At 43.4% G+C, this 19,070-nt stretch overlaps 1 protein-coding gene across 1 annotated transcript; it reads left to right on the top strand.

The window, feature by feature from the left end:
• Nucleotides 1–2,913: 2,913 nt before the first annotated feature.
• Nucleotides 2,914–16,103, top strand: Tm4sf20 (transmembrane 4 L six family member 20). Its single transcript, XM_008825850.2, has 4 exons — nucleotides 2,914–3,103; nucleotides 9,156–9,221; nucleotides 12,799–12,950; nucleotides 15,000–16,103. Exons 1-4 carry the CDS (start codon nucleotides 2,924–2,926, stop codon nucleotides 15,274–15,276), a joined length of 675 nt encoding a protein of 224 aa, XP_008824072.1. The 5' UTR covers nucleotides 2,914–2,923; the 3' UTR covers nucleotides 15,277–16,103.
• Nucleotides 16,104–19,070: the final 2,967 nt, after the last annotated feature.

Raw genomic sequence — 19,070 nt, 5'->3', positions numbered from 1 at the left:
ATGCTCTTTTAAAACTCCCAACTGATTTGATGGCGTGTGTTTAGAAGAGGATGTGCTGAGGCAACTTAAGTGGGTGTTTGTTACCCGTTCATGTTCTTGAATTTCTCCTGGGGCAGTTCAACATGTCAGGCAGCATACTCTGTATGGTTAAGAGTTGGCTTGGTATCATGCGAAACTCCTATACAGGATGGAACATCAAGGGCAGGGGATCAAGAAGATGGCAGGCACTAGAGAGCCCCAACTTGCTTTTAAAATGTTACATGTCACTCTAGACTCACAAGAAGACACATAGTTCAAGTTTTTAAAGAATCTGATATGTTGTAAACTAGAAAACCTAGAAACACTTTCTACTATACACTTCAGTAAGATCACTATGATGACTATGATGAACTGTCTTATTCAACATCCGTTTAGTGCCTCTCCAGTTTTTCTTCCTGTGCAACAAAAATGGGATGATAAGGAATGACATTTCCCAGAGCCCTCTGCATCTAGAATCTGGATATGCAACAATTAGCTGGATCTTTGAGAGAGGTGGAAACAGCACAAGGTGAACACCATCCTCTTAGTCTTTCTGCTGTTGATGGTGAAAAGATGGTTGATCTATTAATCACTTTTCTGTTGCTGTGATAGAAACACTGACCAAAGAAACTTATAGAAGGAAGAGTTTATTTAGCTTATGGTTCCAAAGGGACAAGAGTCCATCATGGCAGAGATACATGGTGGCAGAAGTGGCTGGAGGAGGAGCAGAAGCTAAGCTCTCACATCTTCAAGCAGGCACAGGACAGAAGAGAGTGACTGCAGATCTGACAAGGCTTGAGAACTCTCTAAGCCCAAACCCAGTGATGTGCTTCCTCCGGCAAGGCCACAACCTTCTAAAGACCTCCCAGACCAGTGCCACCAACTGGGGACAAAATGTCCAAATACTTGGAACCTATAAGGGACATTCTCATTCAAACCACCACAGTGGACATTGAGTTTCTCTGTTGTTTTGTGGTCCCGGTGATGGAAGAAGCAGCTGAAATGGCAGCAGTGCAGTTGTGTTCCAGGGGCTTCATCTCCAGCCTGGAGGGTGTGGTGGGGCGATGACAGTAACAGTTGCAGTGATCATCTGGCCTGTGGCTAAAGTGGCATGTGCTTGAACTTGACCATCTCAGAGGCAGCAGCTTGATTTTTCTGCCTTTCTGAAGACAGCAGAGCTAGCAGCTCCCTTAGAGCCAGTTCAGATATTGTATCCTGAGAAAGATTCCTGTAGATGAGCTAGCCCCATCCCCCAGCCTTTCTTCTGGTTCCTGGAACAGTTCTGCACACAGAATTCCTCATCTTCCTCTCCTTGACTTTTTGCAGGCGACTGACACTGTAACATGGAATGTTCTTCTCATCACCTTTTGGTCGAATTTTTCAAGCTGAAAGGAGCCCTGGTTCTCAGCTCATCTGGATAAACTCCATTCTGACCACCGAGGCTTCTGTTGGCTTTGTGACAACTCATCAGCATTCTTTCCAATAACTGGTCTTCTGAAGCTTTTGGTTGCAGAAAAATAGAAACTCACTAAAAAGAGTATAAAATGGATAATTATTGTGAGATTATAGGAACTTCTCACAGAAAACAGACAGGAGTGGCTGTTGTTCTTCATAAAGTAGAAATTAAGAAAGGGAAAGCCACCGAGAGTGCACCCCCCACCACTAAAGCCACATGTGTTTCTTGTCGGCTCCCTCCCTTCCTCCCCCTCCCTGTTTCCCTCCTCCTCCCCCTCCTTCCCCCCTCCTGTGGACTCCACCACTGTCATTCACTCATCGTTGCCAACAGCATCTGTGGAATCTGCGTTCTGGGTGCAGATGGGAGGTGTTAGATATTAGCGCTGCCTAATGTTTGAGTTTCTTCTGAATGCAATCATTTGAATTTCACCACCCACCCATACCCATAGCTGAGTGACTCATTTGGCCAGTGAGTGAACAGAAATGGAACAGACCCTTCTAGGCACAAAGGAGAGCAGAGGCCAGCACCACACTTTAAAACCTGGCCTCTGTGTTTGTGGAGACCGGATGGAGATGGCCCTACTGCTCCCCTGGCCTCCTGGGAGCCACCATGAGAAGGGCCCCCTTGGGGAGCATGATGGCCGCTCAGCGTAAATAAAGGACTTTCGCGTTTGAAGCCCATCCTAACTGATTGAGTCTTTTCTCGAGGGGCTCACAAGCTAGTATGGAACCAACATGGAGCCACGGTCTAGAAAGGTCAAGTGTGCTACGTGGCTCAAGGTTTGATTAAAGCAAGAGATGGTCAGTTCCTCCAGCCTCTTTCTCTTTGTTCACTTTCCTTCCTGTGGCATGAGCCAAACCTCCCACATGTCACAGGAGGGCTGAGCACAAAGGGTCTACTCTACAAGACTAAAATAAGCGAGCATCGTAAAAGTACTATATGTGAGCAAATGACCTGAAACAGAATGCTAATATTTTGAATATTTGTAGAGGAGAAATATTTTTGCCAATCTTATACACACTCATATTTTTACTGACAACTTTAAAATGAAGATTTCCTAGCTGGTAATACTATCAACAACATATGAAAAGTAATCCTTGCTAACTCTTTTTTTACTTTTTATAAGGCATACCAGTAAAGGAATATTTTAGAGGAACTTAAGTTTAATCCTTTTATGTTGGTTTTGATTTGTCTATATTCATGTGCAGAGTTACATCATAGATTTCTTCTTTCTGCCTGTTTCCCTTCACCCTATCATAATATAAAGTGATTATTGGTTCCCGTCATAATCCGTATAATAACGTCTTGCCCTACTGGACTCTGAACTGCTTTCTGAAACTCTTTTTTTCATAAGTGCTAATCTTTAACCAGAACATTTAGATAAAAGGCCAGCCAGTGCTATGTGAGCCCAGCCACACTGACGAGGCTCCTAGCTGAACCTGGGTAACCATGACTTGCTGTGAGGGATGGACATCCTGCAACGGATTCTGCCTGCTGATTCTGCTTCTGCTAGGAGTGATTCTCAATGCCATCCCTCTGGGCATCAGCTTAGTGGAAGACTCAGCTTCTCAGAATCCCATCTCTTGCTATGAATGGTGGTTCCCGGGAATTATAGGGGCAGGTTTGATGGTGAGTAATATCTACCTGACTTGGAGAGGGTGCACCTGTTTTACCCAGCTCCGAAATTCTGGCCTTGCAGTCAACTATGTCTTTTTAGGATAAGTTAGGAATATAGTTTTGCATTGATTATATTGTGGTAGCGAGAAGAATTCTAATTTACACAAAGAAAACTGGTGTAGGCTAGAGAGCTTAGGCAAAGGAAAAAGAAACTGATGAACGCTGGTTACATTATCACTACCACATTTCTTCACCGGCTCCTCTTAATTTATTGCTTAGTGTTAAGGACACGTTTCTTTCTCAGTTTTTTCTTTTTTATGTAGTACTAGGGATGGAGCCCAGGGCTTCACACACTCTTAAGCACATGCTCTGCCACTGAGCTACAACCCTAGTCCTGTGGGACATTTTTAAATCCATTTCCTCAACTTTTCCTTTGGCCCCACACCAGTCCCTAGGTATTTACAGGAATACAACAGCAGTGGGAAGTAGGTAGGCGTGACAAGCACACCTGTGCACAGCCACTGTCTTGGAGCTGGCATGGTGAGGCGTGGCCTGCTTTTCTAGGAGCTGGCCTGGGGTATGTGGAGTGAAACGCTTGTCTCCGACCTCAAAGACTTTTGTTTTGGTTGTTACATAGATCGTAGAATGCCATAGTTTTATCATTTGATGATGGTGACTAGATCTGGTTTGTTTAAATCCACAGCAAGCAGTGCAACACAGAACTTGTGTTCTTGACTGTAAGCCACCAGAGCACTTAGAGGAGTCAGATTTACAGACTTTCTCCTAAGAATTCTGATGGTCTGTCTGGGTAAGATCCACTCATGTAATGGAACCCCTTCAGGTCTGGAAGAATATCTCACTGTAGGTCTGTGTCTGGTACATGACTGAGAGCAAAGACCCTTATCCTATGGCTTTGCTTTGATAGCAGTATGACGGGGCCAGAGATGCTGAAGCCAGCAACCCAGCATGCAGGAGCCTGCCTTTGTTCTGTCACTTGTGTGGTACATTGGTTGCTCAAGTTAGTGCCAGAGAAATGAGTTTCTATTTGGATATAGTGTGCGTGTGTGTGTGTGTGTGTGTGTGTGTGTGTGTGTGTGTGTGTGCTGCAAGCATTACATTGATATTACTAGGGTTTAACAGATAATGAAACATAGAAAGAACATCAAAGAAAATTCAGGGCATTCTAGAGGACAGTTTTCCACTTGGATCACTAATTATTGGGGAATAGGTACCTATTGGCACTTCCCTGCCTTCCTCATTTCACCTCCTGTCCTCCCTTCCCCTCCCCTTCTCCTCCTGTTCCTGTTTCTCTCTCCTTCCCTCCCTCCCCCTTCCCCCATCCCTCCTCCCCCTTTCTTTCCCCCTTCCTAGAGTCTCACTATGATTCTAGGCATGCACTAACACACAGCTTTGAATCACTAATTCCTAGTAGTGATCAGTTTACTGGTTTTATCCCTAGACTTACATAAAAACATTCTTAGAGCTGAGTGTAGGAAATCACTTTTGTAATCCTAGCACTCAGGAGGCTGAGGTCAAAAGATTGTGAGTTTGAAATCAGGTGGGCTAAATAATGAGACTAATGTCACCACAAACAAACAAAAACCTATAAACAAAAGACCCTTCTAACCAATGAAAATCTCTTATGCCACAAAATATTAAAGTTTATATATAAAACTGTGCCCTTTGGCCGACACTTGGATTTGAATGCACTCTGGTATTACAAAGCCGTTCTTGCCATCATGAACTATCTAGCCATCTGCTTCAGGCAGACAGAGGCGGAGGAAAACCTTTGCAAAGTCTGGGCTACTTCTTCAAACTGCCATGAAAGCTGTCTTCCAGACTGAAAGAGAAAGCATACCACTCTGCTGTGTGAAGAGCTTGGGCCTGCATCCTCCTCATTAGAAGGGCTCCTTTTTACTTGAGCAGGGCCAGCCTCTGCATCTGACGGAAGCAGACTCAGAGCTGGCTGAGTGTATCTAGCTGTGGAAACCTCTGCAAAGCTCTCAGTCTAAGATAATCCGCTGAGAATAACTCAGGCAGTTCTAGGTACAGATTGTCACTGCCAACAACTCATGAAAAAAAATTTTTTTAAATGTCCTACAAGTGATAACAAGAGCCCGAGGTGGCGATGGCATCCACCTGCATCCCTTGTGCTCTTCTTCAGGAAGGCAAGGAGTCAAATGAGAGAGGGGATAGAGAGGGACAGAGCAGTATAAATATCTCTCTCTCTCTCTCTCTCTCTCTCTCTTTCTTCCTCTCCTTCCCCCTCTCCTCCCCACCTCTTCCCCTCTCCCTCTTTTTCAGCTTGGAACTATGTAGACCAGGCTGGCCTTGAACTCACAGAGATCCATCTGCCTCTGCCTCCTGAGTGCTGGGATTAAAGGCATGGCCATTAGGCCCAGCTCAATCTTGCACTCCTTGACAACCTGTTAGCCAAGCACCGGGTCCATTTATTACCATGCTGCCTTGCTGAAGCTCTGTGATCATCCGGGCAGTGATTATCACTTGTAATTTATAGACCAACAAACAGAAGGCTGGGAATGTTAACAAGGTCACACAATGGGTGTGAAACCCAACTCCAGATTTATCTGACATTAAATCTAGTAAAATACCATAGTCCTCAATCCTTGTTTCAGAGACACAGAGGTCAAAGGTAAAATCCATGAAATAAAGGGAACCAGGAAACTGACTCATAGAAAGTTTCCATATACTTGTGAAACAGTTCAGAGAATCTGGAGTTCCTTGTACCACAGCTAAGTCTACCCTACTACTGTCAATAAATATTAACCAAAGGTATCAACACCAGGCTATTCCTAATCCTTGATATTATAGCCTGTGATTAACCTCAGACTGGAGGTTAGCCCCCACAAGCGAACAGGCGGGTGAGAGGAGGACTCGGAATACAAGCATATTTTCATAATCCTTGGCTCTATGTAGAATTTGGAAGCACATCTTTCCCAGGGGACTTGTCTTATCACATCTGCCAAAATACTGAGCTGGTGAGATGGCTCAGCAGTTAAGAGCACTGGCTGTTCCTGCAGAGGACCCAGGGTTTGATTTCTAGCACCCATATGGTTGGTAACAGCCATCTATAACTCTAGGTCCAGGGATCTGACACCCTTTTCTGGCCTCTGAGAGCAATGCACGGCACAGGTGCACTTACATACATGCAGGCAATACACTCATGCACACAAAATTAAAATAATAAATAAAATATTTAAGAATATTGACTAGTTTAAACCTGCAATTTGTAGGGAAGAAATCACTGCCTGTGCTAAGTAAAACTTCATGAAGTTAACAAGCCTTAACATTATCTGCTAAAGAGAAAAAAAAATCAATGTACTTATTCAGGCATTAAAAATATTTAAAATGTTTCCTTGAAAAATACAAATGAAAAAGTTCTTTTATAATAAGTTAATTATAAACTCAGTCCTAATCATTCTTTTATTGATTTCACTCATTACATAATGGTAATTTATCAGTCAGTTATTAAAATCTTAACAGAAAACCAGTGACTGAAAATTAAACAGATTAGAAGATTGCAATAAAATAAAATCATTTGTAAAATACAGCTTCTATAGTCTTTAAAAAATTATCAACATAATTACTGTATGCATGTATTTGCATGCCATGACACATATGTAGAGGTTAGAGGACAACTTTGTGGAGTCAATTCTTCCTTCCACCTTTATGTGGGTTCTGGGGATTGAACTCAGATTGTCCAGTTTGTGATAGGTGGTTCACCCATTAACCCAGCCTGCCAGCCCTTGTTTCTGTATTCTTGCTGAGTTATAGCTTTGTGTGTTGCTCGTTGTTCGAGTGCTTAGAGGACTCCCTCTGCCCAAATTCCGCCACAATTCTTCCATACTTTGTAAAACTGCACAACTTCTGAAGCTAGAGAAAGTATGATTTCTGCCAAGGAAAATAAGCAATAGTTATTTATAAAAACAAGACTAACCAGACTTAATTTCACAAAACCTTATGCATTCAGATCTATATGCTTAGGAATTAGTGATTATTCAACTCCTCTCTTTGTATGCAAGAGTAGCGACAGATGCTATACAAATGAATGGTCCTGACAGGGTTTTAGTAAAAAACTATTCCCAAAATGCGGTGATGGCCCATCCTTGGCCAGTTTGTGTTCAACACGACTTGTTCTATAAGATCAGAAAGCAGGGGCTGGAGAGATGGTTGAGAGCAGTTAGTGCTCTTCTGGAGGACCTGGGTTCTGCTTTCAGCACCCACAAGGCAGCTCACAATCATCTATCACTCCAGTTCAGGGGATCCGATGCCCTCTTCTGGACTCCACTGGCACCTGCACACAGTGCACATATACTCACGCGGGCCTCACTGGATACTCACACATTTAAAAAAAAGATCAGAAAGCAACGTGTAGCTTATGGGAACAAAGAGGTTTAGTGTATAAATGCTACACCTATTTGGAGGCTATTTCTTTTCCCTTCTCTTCTGGGCTTTCAGCTATGTACAGGGCATACATGTGGACACATGGCCTCTGAATTAAAAGGGCATTAGTGTTCAACAAAACAAAGCTTGACAACTCCAAGTGACATGGAGTCATTGCCATCAGGTGGAGTGAGGTTTGCTGGGAAAGCTGCCTTGTGGGAGGCATAGATCTTAAACCTGCTCTAGAAGACTGGAGATAGATGAAGCTCTGGGGAAAAAAGGATCAGGGAAGACACCCTTAGAGGACCTTGAAATGAGCAAGGGTGGCACGGCTCAGACAAGAACGGACAGCTTTATGAAGGAAGAGAGAGGACTTGGCAGGGGCAGGGTTTCCCTTTAGCCCCAGCTGGTCTGGAACTCACTATGTATTCCCAGCTGGCCTTGAACCCACAGATATATATACATTTTATGTGTATTAGTTATTGCTTGCATGTTTGTGAGTGCAATGCCCTCAGAAATCAGAAGACAGCATTGGATCCCCTGGAACTGGAGTCAAAGATGTTTGGTAGCCGCCATGTGGGTGCTGGAAATCGAATCTGGGTCCTCTTTAAGAGCAGCCAGTGCTCTTACCTGCTGAGCCATCCCTCTAGCCCCAAGAGGGTAGGATTTTAAGAACAGTCAAGGTGGAAGCTATGGTTAAGAGCCCGCTTGTAGCATTGGCTCCGGACTCCCGTTTCTTAGGTTTGCTTCTTGAACTTGCTCCGCCGGCTTTGTCAGTGGTAAAATAGAGGGAAGGGATAGTGCTTTCATCAGTGCCATGTCAGAGGATTGTTATGACGACGTGAACTGAAGCATGTAAATTCCATTACCAGCATCTGTCATGTGTTTACAGAGCTTGTAAAATGTTAGGAAAGAACAGGAGTGAACCATTCAAGAGCAGCCGGGCTGAGCTGGCGGGACAGTCCTCCAAGCTAAGATTTCACAAGTGAAAGAAAGCAATGGCATGCCACCCCTCGGTGATGCAAAACTCTGAGTTTCTCGTCATACTTGCTGGCTAAGTATTTTTAAAAATTGAAAGCTAACATCCAAGGACGTGGCACCATTTACAGCTCTCAGACTTCTGAAATTCAGTGTAAAGTAAGATCAGCACATATCAAAGTCACAGGAGCAGAAAAGAGAATGTGGACTGAAAAGTCATTCTCAAACCATCAGCTTCTTCTTGCCAGACTAATTCATATAATTTATGAGAAATTAAGTATGTGGCTGCAGGTTATAGGAGAGAGAGAGAGAGAGAGAGAGAGAGAGAGAGAGAGAGAGAGGATAAAAGGTAAATTTTGGGTGATGAAGCCAATTCTTTAGAGTCCTTCCAAAATAATTCCCAAGTACGCCATCCTAATGTACTTAAAACTCAGGAGTCTGTAGCTGACTCAGAGTTAACAGGAAAGTAGATGGAACACGCCCTCACTGCTGGCTCAGCTCTTGTCCTTTTCATCTTTATGGTCCAAACTGGATCACAAGGTTCACAACACAAGGACATTGCCAGTACCGCCTTTGTCCTCTTGAGCCCCGATTCCCCCATCGGTGGTAAACAGAAAGTGGAGATGACTAATCACTACCTGAAAAGTGACAGTGCTCATCTTTCCTGTCATGTTATTTCCAGGCCATTCCAGCAACAACGATGTCACTGGCGGCAAGAAAAAGAGCATGCTGCAACAACAGAACTGGGGTGAGTGGGAGCAGTCAGAGGCGCGCTCCAGCGACCGAGCCCTGAGGCACCAGCACCTGCCGTCACAGCAGGCTCCTGCGGCTGGGTCTGTCCTAGAAGCATGCTACTGGGGATGGCTGTCATATAACCCTATGGATAGCAAGAGAGCGAGTTTTCTTAACTCAGAAATTTAGCTTTGGAGCTTACATGTGGTCCTTTCCTCCATCTCCAATTTACATAAGAATCTAAAGGTTTTCAAGTCATTCACATCACACCCAGCGATGTAATCAACTTCATAATTTCATAGTACTAAATACTTGTTAGTTTTGTGGTGTTTATAAAAGACTTAGGGCAAATGTACCTTCAGCTCTCTCCTGTGCATAAGACTCGTTTGCTAGAACCAGAATAATAATTGTCCTTAAAGGAGAGGCCAATTATTTTTTCAAACATTTACTACTTACCATGTATACAGTAGTAACTAAGTGAAAGTAAATTAGTATTTAGTAATCTAGGTGTCACTCTATTCAAAAAATTTCAAATACACTATCAAATTATTTATGCTATAATATTGTTTAATCCCCTCACAATCTTGATGTGGGCAATTTTAAGAGCTGAGTTTTATTGACCAAGAAACTCATGTCCAAAAATAATCTACCAGTGAATTTTCCAAATTCACCAGACTCCTAAATTCACAATCTTTGTGCCAGGAACATGACACTGAGAGTTTCCTAATTCTCTAAGGAACTCACAATAAATACATCTAGTTGAGCTTGGCATAAAAGCTTTAAAGCAGTGGCTCCCAGTCAGAAGAGTACATTCACATCATCTAGGGAGATTTCAAGAATACCAGCTCCTGACTGTCTGTGTCTAGTCTTCAGAAGCATCCGGTGGATTCCAGTGTGGAGTGGGTGAGAAACACTGTCTTAAAGGAACAATGTCCACAGCAGATTTTTTTTTTTTTTGGTCTTTTTGAGACAGGGTCTCCCTGTAGCCCCAGCTGTCCTGGATCTCACTATGTAGACCACGCTGGCCTTGAACTCACAGGGATCAGCCTGCCTCTGCCTCCCGAGTGCTGGGATTAAAGGCATGCGCCACCACGCCAGGCTGCAGCAGATTTTTTAAAAATACCTTCTTCTGGTAGTCAATGTTTATCTAGTGTTATGGTTATTTTTACTACAATATTTCTGGTCTATCTTTGTTCCTGCTTCAGTGTAGGCAATAATAAACACTAGTTTTTGGTTTCTCCTACAAGTCACTTTTTTTCAGAATCTTGAGCTTGAGTCTGATCTGACATCACGTGTACGGGACACTCACAAATTCATGAGACAGCCTGACATGTCTGAATCCTTGAACTCAGAAAGTATTGAGTTTTGAATTTTTAGCAAATCATATTTTCTTTGAATTTTTCTAGCATATACCCATTCATGAAAAATCATCTTTATAATGATCACTCAAGTTCTGTCTTTTGCGAGGACACAGACAGGCGGGAATAACCAACGGCTCTTCCTGTAGGTACCGGCTTTAGGTTACTGGGTGATTTTGCTCACACCAACCTTGACAACAGTCCAGTCAGGCTTCAGCACAATCATAGATTATTTCATGATGAGTGTATACAGGGTAGTGTGTGTGTGGGGGGTAACAGAGGCACTATATATTATTCATGCTATTAATAATAATAGTGCTAATTGTTTAAATTATGACTGCCCGTGTATATTGCTTAATGGTGAAAACTTGCTAGCAATGTTTTTCACTTGCTGACAGCCAGGTGTTCCAGGTTATAACTGGTACCTTCTGAGTCTAGATAAGACCAAAGTAACATAAAATTCTCCTCCTGTCTTGGCAGGGCAGGGCTGGGGTCACCAGGGCTTTCCCCGTTTTAACTGTTCCTGTTATTTTCCCTTATTTAACTGTTCTTTGCTTCCTTCCCCTTTTCTTTGTTTCTTAATATGAAGCAGTTTTGATGAATCATTTGAATGACTCCTCATTCTAAGAGAAATACAGAAGCCTAGAATCTTCTGTAGTCAGGCCCTTTTGTAGTGACAAGTCAGAAACGACAGATGACCAGGGAGTAAGCACAGTGGCCCTTCTTAATGAGCAAATTTAGTAACTTACACAGGTCACAGTAGTGTGGGAGATCAGGATGTACATTTGGTCCCAAAGCCATTATTGTGTGTTTTCAGCTAGTGGACATGTGACTAAAGCCCTGGTGACCAGTGTTTCCTAGACGAGATCCTGACAAGCTGCCAACCTCCTCGATGCTAGTCTGTCTCTTAGGGTTGTACAGTATACTCAAGGTCTTATGTTCCTCTCCACATCTGTATAAGGCAGCCACTTTGCCTATTCATCAAGAGGTCTGAAGCCTGGCACCTGAGTGTCTATGTCAGTGGTCTGGTGCTCTGGGAGCTGTAGTATTCTTCCATCAAAGGAGAGGAAAAGTATTCTCTTGCTTCATTTTTGATTTTGATATAATCATAATCATCACTAACAACTTTGTGAAACAGAGAGCTTATTTTTGGAAAAAAACACATGCACATTAACTTCCATTTCCTGTCCTATGCCAGATTCCATACTTGATCTGTTTTTGTGACTCTGACTCATGAAATAAAAGACACAGTCTCTCCCTCCGACACAGTAAATTTGTGGGCAAATTTAGCTCCTCCATCCCTGCCCCAAAGGGATATTTGGCACTGTCCAGAGACATTTTTTGGTTGTCATACTGCGCTGGGAGAATGAAATGATACTAGCATCCAGAGGGTGGAGACCAGGCATGCTGACGCATCCCACACTGTTGGAAAAGGCCCCAACAGCAAGACGCCATCAGTGTGCAAGCTGAGAAATTGAGCTCTGTACTCGGCTGCTATTGATCACTGCAGAATGCTGGCCACTAGCCACTTACAGGATCAGCTCCAAACGTGGATAGAAGACTGAGTGCAAAGAGACCAGAAATCAAAATGCAGGTGGCTGAGATCTAGTGGAGGTTCAGTGGAGCAGTAAGTACACACAACACAGAGGAATCAGATCTGTGGCCAGAAGAAACAGGCAAAGCTCAGGAATATACAGTTTTCTAGGAGACAGTGACAAGCCCAGCCATCTTTTAGGGAGTATAACTCAATGGCAGACTTTGCTTTTATTCACACCCAGTTAAACTTCAACCTTAAGATTTAGAACCACATGGGCCTAGGCAGACAGCTCAGTCAAGCAGAACCCAGGTAAAAGCTGGGTACAGTAGTACCTGCCTGTAACCCCAATGCTTAAGGGACAGAGAGACAGGTGGATACTAGAGTCACTGGCCAGTCAGCCTGGGCAAATGGATGAGCTCCAGGTTCAGTGAGACTGTGTCTTAAAAAATAAGGTGGAAAGCGATAAGGTAAGACACTGCACGTCAACCTCCAGCCTCCATACACAAAGGTACATGGTGCACGTGCACACACACCCACGTGAACAACCCCCCCCACACACACACACATGCACATGATCTGGAACCACAGAGCAAAACTGCCACACACAGCTGACCAAATAAGACTGTATGTGCTGCTGCAACTTGAAAGAGACCGAGGACAGATAATGACATGTGCAGATGGCCTGTTTTATTTTCCAGATGTTTCTCTCGTCACTTTCCAATGTGATCACAGTTATTGGTGCGGTGTACTGTATGCTGGTGTCCCTCCAGGCTCTCGCAGAAGGTCCTCTCATTTGTAACTCTCAAGCCAACAGTACTTCCAGCTGTGAGTTTTCACTGAAAAACCTGAGGTAAGTAGCATTTTGTAGGACTCTGGCACGGCTGCAGCTAACTAGATAGCATGGTGCACAGTGGCAGGTTCCTCTCTGTTCCATCTACTGGAACATTCTCAGAGACCTGGCACATTAGTACCAACAGGTAGAGTCTGGTACAGAAATGGAGGAACTACCACACAGAATGCTCTGAGTAGTCTCCTCTAGGAGGTCTACTTATCCCAGGTGGCTTATGTGTGTGCGTCTTCTAAAATCCATGGCTGGGGGCTGAAGAGATGGCTTAGCGGTTAAGAACACTTGCTGTTCTTCCAGAGGACCCAGGTGCGATTCCCAGCACCCACATCGCGGCTAATAACTATCCCTAACTCCAGGTTCAGGGGATCTGGCACCCTCTTCTGGCGTCTGTGCATACTACATGCACATAGAGCACTTACATGCAGGCAACACACTCATAGAGTAAAAATAATAAACTATTAAAACAAATAGAATGGAATTTACTTCTTGTATTTCTTAACTAGTTACTAAGTTAAATTTGTAAACCACAGATGTACATCATCTTTTTTTGTGTGTATAGTATGCATGTTTGAATGTGTATGAGTGTACATGTGTATGCATGCATGTGGAGGCCAGAGGCTGAGGTTAGGTCCCTTCCTCAATTACTCTCCACTTTGTTTAATGAGGCCCAGCCTCTCACTGAACCTGCGTCTTGATGATTCAATTATAGTCTAGCTGGCCAGTTTGTCCTGGGGACCCTGTCACTGCCTCTCCAGGGCAGGGATTACAGAAAGCCATCATCCTGCCTGGCTTTTCCGCAGGTGCTGGGGATTCAAACTCTGGTCCCTCCTGCTTTCACTGCAAGTGTTTTATCTACTGAGCCACCTCCCTGGCATTTTACTTTGGTAATTACAAAAACTGAATAAAAACCAATACGATGTAGAGCAGTAAAAATTTAATAAAAACACAAGAAACACAGCAAGTAGACTCATGTGCTATATGGAGGGAATAAGAATATTTAAGTCACATAACACATAATATTGGAAGCTACATGTAAATGGTCCATTAAGATTATAAACCTAGGTATAATTTGTAATTAGCCACTTAGTTGGGAAAACCACCAGAATTTTTATGTTTCTATGAAAACAGTTGCTTTCTCCCCATTTCCCCCACCTACATTAAGAAAGAAAAATCTCTCAAAATTTGTGTAGCAGTTATTGTAAATTAAACAAAAACCTAAGAAGTCCCCTCAATGGACAAGATTTGAAATTCCAAGTGCTGTACACATTAACCATCAGGGAATGACAACAGCCCACCATGTAGTGGGCAGCAGGCTGTGCTGTGTGATGGTAGCACTCCGACGTTCCTTCCTAGTCTAGGTGGGGAGGCCAGTGAACGGGTAGAAGAGGCCGATGACCCTGTGGTCTCTGGAGGACTCACACAGGCACCTCACACTCCATGTGTTACAGGTGTTTTCTCAGCTCCAAAGCTAGGTGTCAGGATCCAGAACACGAACTCCCTAAGAGCACGCCATCTTACTCTTGATAAACCAAAGAAAAACACCTTGGGATATGCGTGTTTGGGCTAACAGCTTCCTTCTCATTTTCCGTTAGAACAGGCATACATCACCTTAATCAGCATAATTGAAATGCTGAATAAAAGCCGTCTGTCTGGTTTAAGAGCAGGTACAATGTGGCAGCTATGCACAGAAGACGGAACCCTGGGCAGGGGAGCGCCTCCCCTGGCTCTCCTGTCTTTGGCAAGCAGAAGGTTGACAGGCTGACATCTGCTACTTTCACCCCACCACAGGAAAACATCCCTACATGGTTCACCTCAAGATCAGGTGCTGTAGAAATGCTTGCTGAATGATGCAATCTGTGATGATTCCAAGTTTTACGGCTATTAGGCCTTATGGACACATGCTCAGAAAACCAGATCCTAGCTATGGCTTCTCGGCACTAATCCTACAAACGTACTTTGTCTTCGTACGTTGGGGTTTTTTGTTTATTTCCTTTCTAGGCACAATATTTAACACCGTTTTTTTGTTTGTTTGTTTTTTTATGCTTCCCCCAGTAACTTTCATCCAGAATCATTCAATCTGCAGTGGTTCTTCAATGACACGTGTGTTCCCAGCAGCTTAGAGAACCCCACCATCAATAACATGGTCAGTAACTGGAGAATACCCAGGTCCAATTCTGAAGCGGACAGACACCGGATTTTCCACTTCTCAGTATTTCTGAGTCTCCTGCTTGTTGGAATTCTTGAGGTCCTGTTTGGGCTCAGTCAGATACTCATTGGTTTCCTCGGCTGTCTGTGTGGTGTCTCTAGGCAAAGGAGTCAAATTGTGTAGTTTAATGGTAATAGAGAGTACCAGTACTTTGAGTAATTTGAGAATTATGTTTAAAATATACACTTTTCTGAGTTCAATAATGGAACATTATCTGGAGAGCTGAATCATTTTAATGAAAAAAGTTGTTTTTGAAATCACCCATCAACCTTTTCACATATAAAGCATGTCGTGCATGCTGTACGCCTCCACGTGGAGAAAGTCGTTGCCGGTTGATAGTGTGGCGAAGTGGGGGGGGGGCTTTCAATTCCTTTGTGGTTTTGTCTTGTTTTTTGTTGTGCTGCTGTGTGTAAAACTTTGTTAGACATGGTAATACTTTTATGGCTACGGAAGTAGGTATCAAGAGTTTTTGAAGAAATATGTATTTATATGTTTAGGGGGAAAGTCACATTTTTAAAATACTAAGCCAAAAACCCTAAAGTGACAGAAAGTGTTGTATTTAGATGACAGGACACTGCAATTCATTCTACTCTATTTTCATATGTACTTTTCATAATTTTATGGTAATACCTAGAAAAAAATCTGTCTTCTAAAAGCTGTTTTCTATATATGCTAATCTTCAAAAGACAGTAACAAAAATGTACTTACCGTATTAAAATGCTATGAAACATATAAAAGTAAAAATCTACAATTTTCTGAATGTTATCACACCTATAATTTATTCCAATTTCACTGGGCCTGAGGTTTTGAAAGTGGGGCTGGGGAGATGGCTCAATGGCTAGAGACTTGCTGCTCCTGCTTGGGACCTGAGTTTGGTTCCTAGCACCCAAACTGGGTGGCTCACAGCTGCCTGGAATCCCAGTTTCTGGGAATGTGAGACCCCCTTCTAGACTCTGAGGGCACACACACACACACACACACACACACACACACACACAAATAAAAAAACACAAATATTAAAAGATTTTGAAAGCAATACAAGACCAAATTTAGGTCCGGTGTGGTGGTGCATGCCTTTGATCCCAGCACTAGGCAGAGGCAGGCAGATCTCTGTGAGTTCAAGGCCAACCTGGTCTACATAGTGAGTTCTAGGCCAGCTGAGGCTACAGGGAGACCCTGTCTCAAAAAAATAAACAAGAACCCAAACCAACAAAACCAAATTTAGCTATCCAAATAAATCAGCACACCAAAAACTTGGAAGCATTTTCCTCCCCAAACTGTATGAAGACATTTTCCCTACATGCCTCCATACACCTATTTGTATGTGATGCCTAGCTTAACTATCTCCTTGAGGAGCCTTCCTGTGTGCATGATTCCAGTGAATGAAGTCAACCCTCACCCAAGCCACTACTACATTCTCCTACCTAAAACACAAACATGCCTTTATACCCCAATCATAATAGACTTAAAAGAACAGGGGCCCAATCCTATTTTTTCCATTCAACCGCCAGCCTTCTTCCACTTGGTATCCTTAGTAAGATGACAAGGTTTGCTTTTACCCTCCATCCAGTTTCTTTTCCTGTTGCTGTGATAAAGACCCTGACAAAATCAACTTAAGGAGAAAGGGTTTATTCTAGCTCAGAGTTCAGGGTATAGTTCACCATAGCATTGCCAAGGCAGCGGGAGCTTGAAGCAGCTGTCACACTGCATCTACAGTCAAGAAGTTCAGGGCTAAGCACATGCTGGCGCTCAGCTCCTCCTGTGTTTCCACAGCCCAGGATCCCCTGCCCAGGAAAATGGACCTGCCCACAACTAAGATGAGTCTTCCCATATCCATGAATCTAATCAAATTCCCACACAGAGGCCCATTGCTCAGATAATTCTAGATTCTGTCAAGTTCACAATCAACACTTGCCATCACAACTTTCCTTTATAGAATGTGAGAACTTGCTTCTTACACTGCACCGTCCTACACGAGATCAGCTTCATGGGCATGAGGACACAGTGCCTTCATTCATTTCTCGTGTAACCAGTATGTGGTTCAAGACAGGGCCATAGTAAGCATTCTGCTGGATGAATGAATCCCATCTTCAGCATCCAGACATTAGTGATGACACTGGCTTACTGAATAAATGCCCACCTGATAATAGATATAGAGGAAACAGAAATAAAATGAGTGTCGGCTCACTGTTCATGAGAGAACACACAAGGATCAGTGAGGGGACTTAGACTTTTTGTATCACCATGGAAAGGGGTGACATGAGTTCAATTTCTGCAGATTCAGAGAGAAGCAGACTTAGGTCTCCAAAAGAAATGTTTGGCAGCAGCGCCATCAGTGGAAATAGTCAGTTATTTCTTCGCTCTTTAGTCTTATGGAAATTGATGTCACAAATTGAATGCCTAAAGCCCGCTGGCCACCTGAAGTATGTTCCGAGGGCATTCAGTCTTTGATCTGGTACCTCAACTTTCAAATGCTTGTCTGTATATAGATGAGCATGTACCCTTCCCCACATTAAAAAAGTCATTTGCAAAGGTCAGTGTTTGTTAACTCATTCCTATCCCCAAATTCAATCTCGTTTTAGAATTTTTTGTACAGTATCTGCCACTTGAAACTCTTTTTTTTTTAAAGCACATATCTGAAGTTTCTCTTGCTCAGTAAAACTTTATAATCCTCATTCTTTTTCTTTAAATTCTTTAAATATTTTTGTATGGTGTGTGTGCGTGAGCACGTCCTCATGTTCCATGGCATGCTTGTGGAGGTCAGAAGCAACCTGCAAGAGTCAACTCTTTTTCACCACATGGGACCCAGAGATGAAATTCAGGTCATCAGGCTTGGATGAGCGAGCGCCTTGGCCCACTGGGCCAGCTTCCTGGCCAATAGGCCTCATTCTTTAACATGCATGATCCCCACCCACCGTCCGTAATCTGTCAGTTCCTTAAGAGTTGTTGGTCAGTTCTGCAAACCGAAGTCTCCACTTACTGAAATAATACATTCTACAAAGACTACTGGAGCTGAGGGTACAGCTCAGATGATAGAGGGCTTGTCTCCCATACAGACACCCTGGGTTCGATCCCCAGCACCACGTAAACCAGGCCTGGTGGCACATGACTGCAATCCTAGCACTTGGGAGGCTGAGGGATGAGGAACCTGAGTTCAAGGCCAGCCTGGCCTACACAGTGAAAACTTATTCCAAAAACTCCATAACAAACACCCCCCAAACAGACATTTCCCCCACAAAAATATACCAAGAAGCAAAGCCATAGGGAAAAAAACCCTAAAATGAACATTTATGATACATCGAACATTTCTTTTTAGAATTATTGTATGTGTATAGGTGTTTGTGTCTGTGCATGGGCATGCATGCACAGGGGTGTGGGGGTCAGAACTCAACACCGGGTGCCTTTCTCAATCACTCTCCACCTTCCTTTTTAAAGACAGGATCTCTTACTGAACCTGGAACTCGCAGATTTGGCTAGGCTGGCTGGCCAGCAAGCTCCAGGGACCTTGCCATCTCTTGTCCACACTGGAGTTAGAGGCAGATGCCACTCTGTCTGCCTTTTTATGTGGGTTTTGGGGATCTGAGCTCAGGCCCTCATGCTTGTGAGACAAGCACTTTACTGAGCCATTTCCCAAGCCCTGAAAATCAAACATTTGATCTGAAGTTGATACCCATAAAAAATATCAAATTAAGACGCCAAGGAATGTCTCTGTGTAAGAAAGGGAGGGAAAGCTCTGGGGCTGTGGAGCAGCTCTCTCAAAAATGCTTGCCACATGAGCAGAGGACCCGAGTTTGAGTCCGGGCATCCATGTTTTTAAAAACGTTTCACGTGGTGGTACACAGTTATAATTAGCATATGTATGTGTATGTGTGTGTGTGTGTGTGTGTGTGTGTGTGTGTGTGTCCTCTCCTCTCTCT

This window comes from Nannospalax galili, unplaced genomic scaffold (assembly GCF_000622305.1).
Source record: "Nannospalax galili isolate Female #2095 unplaced genomic scaffold, S.galili_v1.0 scaffold127, whole genome shotgun sequence".
In the NCBI taxonomy this organism is placed as follows: domain Eukaryota; kingdom Metazoa; phylum Chordata; class Mammalia; order Rodentia; family Spalacidae; genus Nannospalax; species Nannospalax galili.
Note: the sequence above shows the minus strand (reverse complement) of the source record. Positions and strands in the feature narration are given on the sequence as shown.